Source organism: Globicephala melas, chromosome 20 (assembly GCF_963455315.2).
Source record: "Globicephala melas chromosome 20, mGloMel1.2, whole genome shotgun sequence".
NCBI lineage: Eukaryota > Metazoa > Chordata > Mammalia > Artiodactyla > Delphinidae > Globicephala > Globicephala melas.
Window position 1 is genome coordinate 30,112,100 of NC_083333.1, and position 13,322 is coordinate 30,125,421.

The 13,322-nt window shown below is 52.5% G+C and overlaps 1 protein-coding gene and 1 pseudogene across 1 annotated transcript in view; one reads left to right on the plus strand and one right to left on the minus strand.

Annotated features, from left to right (window-relative positions):
- Positions 1-5,194, minus strand: part of LOC115842690 (uncharacterized) — a 5,660-nt gene extending 466 nt beyond the window's left edge. Inside the window, 7 exon segments of the mRNA XM_060291224.1 lie at positions 337-530; positions 759-896; positions 1,598-1,608; positions 1,837-2,011; positions 2,455-2,543; positions 3,146-3,229; positions 4,843-5,194. Of these exon segments, the coding sequence (XP_060147207.1) occupies positions 337-530; positions 759-896; positions 1,598-1,608; positions 1,837-2,011; positions 2,455-2,543; positions 3,146-3,229; positions 4,843-5,041 (890 nt within the window). The 5' untranslated portion in view covers positions 5,042-5,194.
- On the plus strand, positions 955-11,952 carry LOC115842687 (transcription initiation factor TFIID subunit 13 pseudogene; annotated as a pseudogene).
- Positions 11,953-13,322: the final 1,370 nt, after the last annotated feature.

The following is a 13,322-nucleotide window of genomic DNA, read 5'->3' on the forward strand; positions in this document are numbered from 1 at the left end:
GGACAAATCCGTTAACTCTTGGGGTCTAGGTTTCCTCATCTGTAAAGTGGGGACATCGTGGGGTTGTTGTGAGGACTCAACCCAAGTTAAAGGCTACATTCTGCTGGATCCTGTAGAAAATTACTAACACGCACTGGGTGCCTACTGGTCTAGGACCTGCACGGGTTGTGGCCTGGTAAAGCATAGACCACCTGGATCCCACCCCTGCTGGTTCAGCGGCTAACCTTCACCTTCTAGAGTTGGAAGGATGCACACCTGCTGGGGGTTTGGGCCCGGCTACAGGGGACCCCCAAGGCACACCCCTGGGGCCAAAGGGAAGTGGGGGGTGTCCAGGCACCTCTGGCAAACCTCTGGGCGTTCTGGTGGTCCTTCAGCAGCACTTCCTCAGCGTCAGTCAGTCCCACCAGGGCAGCTACAGCCAGCACCCCCACCTGGCGCATCCCCCCACGCAGGGCTTTCCGGAGGCGCCAGGCTTCTTCAGTGAAGCCCTTGGGTCCCCCAACCAGGGCCCCCACTGTTGCGCCGAGGCCCTGGGGGAAGAGAGGAGAGTCCTGCCTGCCTGCCCGTGGGTGTGCATCTCTGTCCTCGGGAGGGGGCAAAAGGGACAGGGATGGGCGACACTGTGGCCTCATCGGGGAGGGGGTTAGAGGGGCCCAGCGTGAGCGGCTGTCAACATAGGAGCTCGGGGACCCAACTCGGCCTCTTGCTGTGGGCATCTCTACCCTCCTGTGGCGGGGGCGGCCCAGCAGCTTCCCTACCTTGGAGAAACAGAGAGACACAGAATCACAGCGCTCCACGATGCGGGCAGGGGGCATGCACAGAGCCACCGCGGCGTTCATCAACCGGGCCCCATCCAGGTGAACCTGGACCCCATAGCTCCGGGCCAGCAGGTGCACCTGGGGGTGAGAGGCAGGAGGGTCAGAGGGCCAGGCTGGGGGGAGGGGCAGAGGGAGGGTGGGTCTCCAGAAGATCACTGGAGGGTCACTGGGCTTGTGTCCTTGAGGAAGCAGGAGGGCTTTGAGTCAGGAGAGCTGGCTGGTGACAAGCTTGGCCATCTGGCACCCGAGCAGTCACTCTGGGCCTGGGCCTGAGGCTGTCCTCTGTGAAAGGGGGTCAAGGATAAGGGTTTTTTTTTTCTTTTTTTCTTTTCTTTTTTTTTTTTTGGTGGTACGCGGGCCTCTCACTGCGTGGCCCCTCCCGTTGCGGAGCACAGGCTCCGGACGTGCAGGCCCAGCGGCCATGGCTCACGGGCCCAGCCGCTCTGTGGCATGTGGGATCCTCCCGGACCGGGGCATGAACCCGCATCCCCTGCACGGGCAGGTGGACTCTCAACCACTGCGCCACCAGGGAAGCCCGAGGATAAGGGTTTTATCTCCTGTTTATGGCGGGCTCACTGTGGGCCAAGCGATGAATGCCTCATCTTACTGAAGCCTCGCCGCAGCCCTATTGGAAGGATGCCCTCAGTCCCCTTTCCCAGGTGAGGAATAGGTCCGGAGGGTTAGTTAGTGCTCAAGTTCTCGCAGGGGAGAGCGGCAGAGCCCAGCCCTTGCACACTGGCCCTAAGACCAGACCAAGGTGGTGCCGCTTGGGGACTCGCCTCCCTGAGGACTGGGTCTCTGCTCTTTGGAGAAAAGCTTGGGCAGTGGGGCAATAATTCCCTTTGCATCTGCGCCTAGAACCGCACCCATGTCTCCCACAGCAGTTCTGGCCACTGATGGGCACCCAGGCATGCATCAGAGGGGACTAAACCCCAGGAGAGGGGCCTGAGGGACAGAAAGCCGGCAGCTGGCTAGTGGTGGGGGCACAGTGGCGGGGCCAGGCCTGGCTGGCATAGGCACTCGATGGGGAGCACCCGGCCCCCTGAGCTGCTGTGGGCGTCCTCCAGGCAAATGAGCTCACAGACCGGGTGGGAGCGGCTCCCAAGGCTCCGTGCAACCAGCCCCTCCAGCTCAGCCAGGTCCAGGGTGCCATGGGGCAGGTCTGGGAGGGGGTGGGAGTGCGCCCCAGCGATCTGCAGGTGTGGGCGTGCAAATGATGAGGTCCAGGGGTCCAGCAGCACCTCCTACCCCTGTCCTGTCTGCTCCTCCCCAGCTCTGGGCCGTGAAGCCTTCCCCCTGTGCTGTGGACGTGGGCATAGACATCCCAGCTAAGGGTGGGGGAGGACTGAAGGCACCATGTTTGCTTGAGAGGCTGCGGTCCCTCCTCCCTAAGCGCCCAGTGCTCTGGGTTCCCACTAGGGGGCAGCAGGGTTACAAGCACAGCCAGCAAACCGACTGGCCTGAGCCGAGCCCGCCCCTGTGTGGTCAATCTGGGAATGGCTCTCCTTACTGCCTTCCCTGGAGAGGCCACCATTTCTCCCTCTGCAGGTCCCAACTTGGTGCCTGGGAGGCAGGTTCTCACCCCACGTGCTGAGCATCCTGTGCTGGCCCCAGGCGAGCGGTGCTGGGCCCTTACCTGAGCCACCCCGCCCTGCTCCTGGACGTGGAGGTGGCACTCCTGCCCAAGGAGGAGCGGGGAGCCCCGGCGCTGGCAGTGATACATCACTAAGGTAGATGGGGTGGGGGACAGCGTTGGCACCGAGTCCCATGGGGCCCATCTATCCCCAACCAGCTCAGCCGGACTGACCCCCAAGGCCACAGCTAGCTCCCAAGTGCCTTATGCCAATTAGGAAAGAGCGCCCCTTCAAGACACCTTCCTGCCATTTGCTGGAAAACCATCCCACTAAGTCCACAAGTCTAAGACGGTGACCCTGTGGATCATTGGGCGCTGCACACCCTACACCCCTGTGCCTTGCAGCCCACCTGCAGGGTATCTTCTGCGTGGGGAAGCCAGCCATGATGCTGCTGTTTGGGGAATAAGCGGCCCAGGGCACGGGCACCAGTCAGGCCCTAGCAGGAAACAGAGGGCACACGCACCCTGGGAATCCGGAGTATTTGATAAAGGGGCAATTTACAAAGGTGTGGCAGCATGCTGGGAAGTCACGAAGTTCAGTGCAGGACCCCCAGGCAGGAAGGGGTGAGAGGAGGGTGTGGTTACAGGTTCCAGATGGCTCGGAGCCCCACTGACGTTGTCACAGCCCCCAGCACAAAAGGGAGAAGCATGGAGGGAGGGCCTGGAGGGCAAATGGAAGTCACCCCGCGCTCACCAGAGATGAGGTTGGCCATGGTGTTTGTGGGCACGAACAGGGTCTGCTTCACCCCGAGCAGCTCCGCAGCCGTGGCCTGAAGCTCTGAGGTGGGAAGGGATGGGGGCGCGGCGGGGGGAGCCCATCAACAATGGCACTTTTCAAATTCCTCTTTGCCGACCCCATGAGCTCTTTGTCCGGATGAGGGCATCTTGCCCAAGGCTGTGGTGAGTAGCCAAGCAGGACGCCAGCCCTGGTCTGCCAGCTGCAGCCTGTGGTCTTGGTGGCTGCACATCTGGGTCCAGGGGCCCCTCAGTCGACCCTCTGTGCCCCGCCTCCTCCTGGGCCATGTTCTCCCCACACACACTGAAACTCTGTGGTTTGAACCCTCCTGTCCCACCCAGACCTCACACCTGTCTCACTTCCTTTCCCATCAGTCCCTTGCAGGTGGGGCCCTGTGGTTTCTCTGCTGACTTCCTCTCCCAGAACAGAAGGACTGGAGGAGACTGGGGGGATGGAGGGGGCGGGGCTTCCGGCTCTGGCTTTAAAGCTCACTGTGGCTCCCCTCTGCCTGTGGCATACACTATGAAGCCTTTGCCGTGACATTCAAGACCGGTGGGATCTGCCTTCTGGCTCCCCTCCAGGGACAGGAATGCTCTCCTGCACACCCACTCCAGCCCCATTCCCCATCCATATCCCAGACACCTTTTGCACCACTCTGCTTCTGCTTCTGCAGTTCCCCTGCCCGGTGAGCCAGCACTCCCTTCCCTGCCCAGGGTTGGGGGTGGAGCACTTCACTCATCTTTTAAGAGGTTCCTCCACAAAGTCCCCATTTCCTGCGAGTCCCATGTCCCCACCTGCCAGTCCCCAAGGCACTCTCTGTGGATGCACGTTAACCCCAGCACCTCCCTCCCCTCAGTGGGGGTGACTGTCTATGCATCAGGTGGCCTGCTGAGCAGTGGGTCAGCATCTTTGAAGTTTCAGGCAAAAGTGGGTGTCTGCTGGATGCATGATCAGCCCCATCACCACCTGACCCCACATCCAGGCCCTCAGGGCTCAAGTGGTAACCCTCAGGCTTGCCCCTAGCACAGCTGACGGTCCTACACACTCCAGCAATAGCAATGGTTCATTAAGGCAGCAACTCAACCCAGGGTGGTGGCACCAGTCACCATCTTGAAAACACTCCCTAGGTTTTTAGAACCCACTCCTCGCGGGGGGTGGGGTAATGCAGCCTGTGGAGAATCCCCTTTTCTAGATGGGTTTTCTCTTTGTCTTCATGTGGGAAGGTGGTGGGTGCAGGACAATAGCTAACGGTGCTAGAGTGAGAAGGCCTGGGTTCAAGTCCTGTTTTGCCATTTATTCGGTATGGGAACTTGAGTGCCTGGCTCAGCTGCTCGGAGCCCTCCTCTGCAAGATGAGATAACACCCATCTCATCGGGCAGTGGGGCCACACTTTAATGAGTCAAGTCACCCGGCGATCCTGTTTTAACTTGCAGATTCTGGCTCAGGAGGTCCGGTGTGGGGCCCGAGAATCTGCATTTCTAACAGGCTCTCGAGTGATGCGTCAGACTGAGCCGCAAGGACGCCAAGCGCAATGCCTAGCCTGCAGCTGAGCCGCCACCCCGGGTCCCGGGCCACCTCTCCCCCCGCCAGCACCATGGACAGCGCACTGGGGTCGCCGCGAGGACCCCCGGCCCCGGCCTGCACGCCGGGCTCACCGCGGACGGTGGGGTCCTCGCCGTAGTCGTCCCCCACAACCGCCTCGGCCATGGAGCGCCTCATGGCCGGCCCGGGCTTGGTAACCGTGTCGATGCGCAGGTCCACCACGTGCGTCGGGATCCCCGCCTGGCTCCCAGATCCCCGCGCCCAGAGGGCCCTCTGCTGCTGGGTCGCAGCCCGGGCCAGTCTGCGGAGCATGGCGGGGGCAGCGCTCGGCTCCCCCCTCCCCGACCTCCCCGGCGAGGGCGACCGGGAGCGGCGGGATCCGAGCAGCAGGACTTTCCGAACTTCGGCCGCGGCCGACCGTGGCTGGCGGGACGGCTCCGCGGCACGCTGGGAGTTGTAGTTCGGCCTTCGTCACGGCCGGCACCGCGCAAGTCCGGGAGAGGGCCCCCGCGGCATGCTGGGAGTTGTAGTACGACCTTCGTCGCGGTCTGCGACGCGCGAACCAGGGATGAGGGAGAGGAAGGGTTCTGCTTACCCAAGAAGAAACCGAAACCAGGCAAGTTTTTATAGAGCAGACGCTCATGTGCTTCTTACCGTGTGCCCCGCACTGTCCCAGGCACTTTACAAGTGTGAACGCAGTAAAGTCTCTAAACAGCTCTGAGGAGAAAAGTACTCTTTTCATCCCGTTTTACAGATGGGGAAACTGAGACACAGAGAGCTAATGAACTTGGCGAGGAGCGTCCAGCTCTGAACCACTGTGTTACGTTGCCCCTAAAAACTAGCTTCCCGTTATCTACTTTTTTCAGTACAGATTTATTGAGCACCCACTGGTGTCAGGCATCGCCTAGGTGCCAGGCAGAGGGACGCAAAGATGGTGCAACCCATCTGAGCGTCCGACTTCAGATGGAGGTGGAATTAGAGGGGTGCATGGAGAGCCCCCTCCTCCATACCCCCGACCCTTGACGGGTGGGCTGCCTCCACCCAGGGCCATGCGAGGTAGTGGTAAAAGGACCCGACTGACTCAAGTCCCAACTTACCAGGTGTGCGGCTTTGGACAACTCAGTTAACCTCTCCATGCCTCAGTCTCCTTAAATGCAAAATGCGCTGTTGAGGATTTGATGACTTAAGGCTTCTCCTGCTGACCCTGGCGCCTGGCTGGTAGTGAGTACTGTGCATGCGTGCTTGCTCTCCTACTGCTGCTGCTCTATCATGGTTACTGGTCACAGTCCAGGGCCCTGGGCCTTCGTGCTGCTGTGGGGTGCAGCCTGACAGCCTGGACTGGGCCTCCTGCAGGGTGACCTTCCCTCACTCAGGGAGGACAGGCCTCCCTCTGAGTGCCCAGCCCCACTCAGCAGCTCCCCTTCCCAGAGTGTGGGCCACAGATGTCTCTTCCTCACGGGAGGAAGTCGGTCCTGAGGGGCTGAAGGTCACCAGAAGAGGCACCCACACCTCTGATCAGGGCACCCCTCAGCAAAGAGGACTCTCAGACACTGACCTTCATCGGACTTCTGCCATGTGTCTGCTCCGGGTTGGGTCTGGGGATAAAGGAGAGCAAAGCAGCCTGCCCTTGGAGGTCAGGTCCTCGGGATGGGGACAGGATGCTGCCTGTTGGCGCTGGGAGAAGCTGCATTGGACCTGGCTGAGGCATCAGGGCAGGCTTCCTGGAGGAAGCAGTGATTGGGCTGAGCTTTGAAGACATTAAGGTGTTAATCAGACAAAGGCAGAGGGGAGAGTGTTCTGGGCAGAGAGAACAGCATGCGCAAAGGATTGGGGTAGGAGGAGCATTGGGGTAGGACGCAGCCGGAACGTTTGAGGCCCTGAAGGAGAAGGGAGCAGGGGTGGAGATGGGGCCCAACAACTGGAGCTCTCCACCTCTCCCCCTGTGCCTGCAGAGCCATCCCGAAAGGGTGGAAATTGCAAGTCCCCATAGGGTCTGGGGCCCCAAGGAAAGGCTCACTATGCCCTAACCCCGCCCCCCTTCCTCCCGCCAGCGCCAGTGCCCTCCGGCCCTGACCCTCAATCTCCACCGAATTCCGGGCCCTTAGAAAACAAGCCCCTTATCTCAGTGTCTGGCTCCAACCCTTCTGCTGGGAAGTGGGGGGAGGGGAGCAGAGGCCTCTGTGGGAAGGAAGGGAGGGACTGGGGCAGTGATGGTGGCTCCCAGGGGAGCAGGGAGAAGGGGGCAAACAGCTGGATCCCCAGGCACCTCCCAGCCGTGGCAGAACCACAGAGTGACCTTGTGTTTGCAGTCACTTCACAGTTTGCCAAGCCTTCCCACCTACAGCCTCCCAGCTAATCCTCACAGCAACCTCAGGGGAGGGGGGCTGGGCAGGGGGCTACCTGCCATTTTTGGGGGCTACCCAAGAATGCCACCAAGGTGACACAGCTGGTCACCAAACTGGGCCTTCCTCCTCCCATAGCAGAGCTGTTTCCCCAGAGAGTGGACTGTTCCGGGGAAGGCTGGGCCCAGCGGAGATTGCTTCTGCCAGGTGCTGCTTATCACCTCCTATCTTGTCTCAGGGCACCTGGCCACCCCCACCTCGCCTAGTGGTGGCTTCCAGTGCAGGGGGTGGGGGGGACCAGAAAGCTCAGGCTATCAGGGGAGAAGTGGGGGGGCTCTCCCTGGGCCAGTGAGGTCTGTTTCTGAGGTCTTATCAAGGGGGGAGACCCTCTGAACAAGGCTTGGTCTCGGGGTTGTGTAGGCACATGCACGTGTGTGAATGTATCTATGTATGTATGTGTACATGTATACGTGTATAAGTTTGTGTGCACGTGCATGTTGATATGTCCACGCATGTATGCATGTACAGGTATGCATTTACATGTGCACACACATGGGGGTATATGTAACTGTGTATAAGTATTTGTTATGTAAGTGTAAGGCACACCTCAGAGATGTTGCAGGTTGGGTTCCAGACCATTGCTATAAAGTGAGTATCACAATAAAGTGGGTCACACAAATTTTTTGGTTTCTCAGGGCACATAAAAGTTATGCTTACACTACACTGTAGTCTTTTAAGTGTGCAATAGCAGCTCCGTGGGAGGCGGGTGCACACTGGCGGTGGCTGGCTGCTGAGATGGCAGATGAAGAAGACCCCACCTTTGAGGAGGAAAATGAAGAAATTGGAGGAGGTGCAGAAGGTGGACAGGGTAAAAGAAAGAGACTTTTTTCTAAAGAATTAACGGTGTATGGTGTATGGGTTTGGGGATGGTCAGAGTCCTTATACTGAGTCAGTAGATATTCTTGAAGACCTTGTCATAGAGTTCATCACTGAAATGACTCACAAGGCAATGTCAATTGGAAGACAAGGTCAGGTACAAGTTGAAGATATCATCTTCTTGATTCGAAAGGACCCAGGAAAGTTTGCTAGGGTTAAAGACTTGTTTACTATGAATGAAGAACTGAAACGAGCTAGAAGAGCATTTGATGAAGCAAACTACGACTATGGCTCTTGACACCTGTTGTACTTTCTGCAGCTTCATTATTTTCTGGGGAAATCATATTTAATAACTGTATTTTCCACAGTAAGGTTCTGATATCTAGCCATGTGAATGAAAGCTAGAGAACCACAAAGTTTTCAGTCTTTATTTTCATGTCTTCAATTTCATAGTGATATTTGAGCCTTTAATTGCCTGCGATTATATTACCATACTTTGAATTACTTACTGGATTTTAGTGACCACATGTAAGTCAAAGTACCTTGCAAACCATTCAGTTCCTTCTGACTTCTGACCGTCTAAATGATGAATTAATATTTATGTTTTAAGTGTACTTGTGCCATCGTAGGCTGTACTGTAGCTGTTTAATATGTGAAATCTAAATGGTACCTTTGATAGCTAAGACGTGTTTCATGTATTCTAAAGTTTTTAGATTACAGTAGTCTTAAGTTATTAAAAGATAGTGAACTGGTTTGTGTTTCTTTTAAGGAGAAAATGATAGAAAATACAACCTTTTTTTAGGAGTGTTTATTTGTCTTAACATAATTTGTTTTAATACTCTTTTCTTTAGATAACAAGAGTGATTTTTTTAATTTTAATTTTTTATTTTTTGAGAAACTAAAAGTCCCCTATGAATGCTTCTGTGTTGGAAGACTTATTTGATTTAAAATCTTTGGGGCTTATACTATTTGTCAGGTTTTAAGAGAACTCATTTTCCCAGGTCACATTAAAGCTTCTAAAAATAAGTGCTTTCAAAATTATAGACCAGTATCACTGATGAATATAGACGCAAAAATCCTCAACAAAATACTAGCAAACAGAATCCAACAACACATTAAAAGGATCATACACCATGATCACGTGGGATTTATCCCAGGGATGCAAGGATTCTTCAATATATGCAAATCAATCAATGTGATACACCATATTAACAAATTGAAGAAGAAAAACCATATGATCATCTCAAAAGATGCAGAAAAAGCTTTTGACAAAATTCAACACCCATTTATGATAAAAAACTCTCCAGAAAGTGGGCATAGAGGGAACCTACCTCAACATAATAAAGGCCATATACGACAAACCCACAGCAAACATCATTCTCAATGGTGAAAAACTGAAAGCATTACCTCTAAGATCAGGAACACGACAAGGATGTTGACTCTCACCGCTATTATTCAACATAGTTTTGGAAGTCCTAGCCTCGGCAGTCAGAGAAGAAAAAGAAATAAAAGGACTACAAATTGGAAAAGAAGAAGTAAAACTGTCACTGTCTGCAGATGACATGATACTATACATAGAGAATCCTAAAGATGCCACCAGAAAACTACTAGAGCTAATCAATGAATTTGGTAAAGTTGCAGGATACAAAATGAATGCACAGAAATCTCTTGCATTCCTATACACTAAAGATGAAAACACTCCCATTTACCATGGCAACAACAAGAATAAAATACCTAGGAATAAACCTACCTAGGGAGACAAAAGATCTGTATGCAGAAAACTATAAGACACTGATGAAAGAAATTAAAGATGATACAAACAGATGGAGAGATATACCATGTTCTTGGATTGGAAGAATCAATATTGTGAAAATGACTGTACTACCCAAAGCAATCTACAGATTCAATGCAATCCCTATCAAATTGCCAGTGGCATTTTTTATGGAACTAGAACAAAAAATCTTAAAATTTGTATGGAGACACAAAAGACCCCGAATAGCCAAAGCAGTCTTGAGGGAAAAAAACGGAACTGGAGGAATCAGACTCCCTGACTTCAGAGTATACTACAAAGCTACAGTAATCAAGACAGTATGGTACTGGCACAAAAACAGAAACATAGATCAATGGAACAAGATAGAAAGCCCAGAGGTAAACCCACGCACCTATGGTCAACTAATCTATGACAAAGGAGGCAAGGATACACAATGGATAAAAGACAGTCTCTTCAGTAAGTGGTGCTGGGAAAACTGGACAGCTACATGTAAAAGAATGAAATTAGAACACTCCCTAACACCATACACAAAAATAAACTCAAAATGGATTAGAGACCTAAATGTAAGACCGGACACTATAAAACTCTTAGAGGAAAACAGGAAGAACACTCTTTGACATAAATCACAGCAAGATCTTTTTTGATCCACCTCCTAGAGTAATGGAAATAAAAACAAAAATAAACAAATGGGACCTAATGAAACTTCAAAGCTTTTGCACAACAAAGGAAACCACAAACAAGACAAAAAGACAACCCTCAGAATGCGAGAAAATATTTGCAAATGAATCAACGGACAAAGGATTAATCTCCAAAATATATAAACAGCTCATGCAGCTCAATATTAAAAAAGCAAACAACCCAATCCAAAAATGGGCAGAAGACCTAAATAGACATTTCTCCAAAGAAGACATACAGATGGCCAAGAAGTACATGAAAATCTGCTCAACATCACTAATTATTAGAGAAATGCAAATCAAAACTACAGTGAGGTATCACCTCACACCAGTTAGAATGGGCATCGTCAGAAAATCTACAAACAACAAATGCTGGAGAGGGTGTGGAGAAAAGGGAACCCTCTTGCACTGTTGGTGGGAATGTAAACTGTGGAGAATGTAAACTCCACTATGGAGAACAGTATGGAGATTCCTTAAAAAACTAAAAATAGAATTACCATATGATCCAGCAATTCCACTACTGGGCATATACCCAAAGGAAACCACAATTCAAAAAGACACATGCACCCCAATGTTCATTGCAGCACTGTTTACAATAGCCAGGTCATGGAAGCAACCTAAATGCCCATCGACAGACGAATGGATAAAGAAGATGTGGTACATATATGCAATGGAATATTACTCAGCCATAAAAAGGAACGAAATTGGGTCATTTGTTGAGACGTGGATGGATCTAGAGACTGTCATACAGAGTGAAGTAAGTCAGAAAGAGAAAAACAAATATCGTATATTAATGCATGTATGTGGAACCTAGAAAAATGGTACAGATGAACCGGTTTGCAGGGCAGAAATTGAGACACAGATGTAGAGAACAAACGTATGGACACCAACAGGGGAAAGCCGCGGGGGTGTGGGGTGATGGTGTGATGAATTGGGCGATTGGGATTGACATGTATACACTGATGTGTATAAAATTGATGACTAATAAGAACCTGCTGTATAAAAAAATAAATTAAGTAAAATTCAAAATTATAAAAAAAAAAATAAGTGCTTTCAGTAGCAGGAATGCCACTGCGGAAAAAGCCGATGCCAGGATAAGCATTTGGGGTAGTGTTTTTTTGTTTTGTTTTGTTTTTTGCGGTACGCGGGCCTCTCACTGTTGTGGCCTCTCCCGTTGCGGAGCACAGGCTCTGGACGCACAGGCTCAGCGGCCACGGCTCACGGGCCCAGGCGCCCCGCGGCATGTGGGATCTTCCCGCACCGGGGCACGAACCCGTGTCCCCTGCATCGGCAGGCGGACTCTCAACCACTGTGCCACCAGGGAAGCCCTGGGGTAGTGTTTTATTAACATATTTGTTAGTACTTGTTCATTGTGGAAATGTGAAGACCATGTGTGGCTATGGAAACCACTTTTGTAGTTCAGCATATACAGGTTTTGTGTGTATTTAGCTTATTGTATTATTCTTGCACTTAGCTTAAAGTAAGGATTAAAATTGCATTTAAGGGGATCATTGGATATTACTGTTTGTGAAACTGAATGTTTTGTGTGCCACTTATAAGCATTATCTGTGAATCAGTACTTAGGAAGATTTTACTTTCTTAACCTATCAATATAAGGAATAAAATATGAGAAAAGTAAAAAGATTTTAAAAAGTGTGCAATAGCATTATGTCTAAAAATAATGTATATACCTTAATTTAAAATATTTTATTGGGCTTCCCTGGTGGCGCAGTGGTTGAAAGTCTGCCTGCCGATGCAGGGGACACGAGTTCGTGCCCTGGTCCGGGAAGATCCCACATGCCGCGGAGCGGCTGGGCCCGTGAGCCATGGCCGCTCAGCCTGCGCGTCCGGAGCCTGTGCTCCGCAACGGGAGAGGCCACAGCAGTGAGAGGCCCGTGTACCGCAAAAAAAAAAATATATATATATATATATTTTATTGCTAAAATTGCTAACCATCATCTGAGCCTTCAGTGAGTCATAATCTTTTTGCTGGTGGAGGGTTTGAAATATTGGGAGAATTACCAAAATGTGACACAGAGACACAAAGTGAGCAAATGCTCTTGGAAAAATGGCGCCGATAGACGTGCTTGATGCAGAGTTGCTACAAGCCTCCAATATGTTAAAAAAAAAAAAAAAGCAGTGTCTGTGAAATGCAATAAAATGAGGTGTGCGGGCTTCCCTGGTGGCGCAGTGGTTGAGAGTCCGCTTGCCGATGCAGGAGACACGGGTTCATGCCCCGGTCCGGGAAGATCCCACATGCCGCAGAGCGGCTGGGCCCGTGAGCCATGGCCGCTGAGCCTGCGCGTCCGGAGCCTGTGCTCCGCAACGGGAGAGGCCACAACTGTGAGAGGCCCGCGTACCGCAAAAAAAAAAAAAAAAAAAAAAAAAATGAGGTGTGCCTGTACACATGTGGGGGGGGTGGGTACGTGTGTGTGCCCATGTGTGTGTGTACCCGTGTATACATATGTATGCCTGTGTGTATGTGTGTCCCCCTAGAGTGTGTGTCTGAGATCTGAGTCACCCTGTTGGTAAGCTGGGGACAGGTCCCAGGTCCCAGATGAGAAGCCAGAAGCCCCTGGTGCAGCCAGCCTTTCTTGCCCCCCACCCCAGGTCATTGAGCTGATCCCCTTCCCTCCCCCTCTTCTCAGAGGGCAAGTCCAGCCCACTCCCCAGCTGCCACCCTGGAGGTCGTGGGGTCCTCTCCTGCCTCCATGCAGACCCCCACCCCCACCCCATAGCCACTGCCCCGGGTCAAGCCAACTTGGGCTCCTGCCCCCAGATGCAGCCCCTCCCTGGTCGCATCCTCCGCGTAGCTACCTCCCTCACACTGCTGCAGGCTTTCTGCTTCCCCAAATGTGCTGGCCTCCTTCTCACCCCGACATCTTTGCACCTGCTGCTCCTTCAGCCCGGAAACCCCCCCAGTCAGCGGC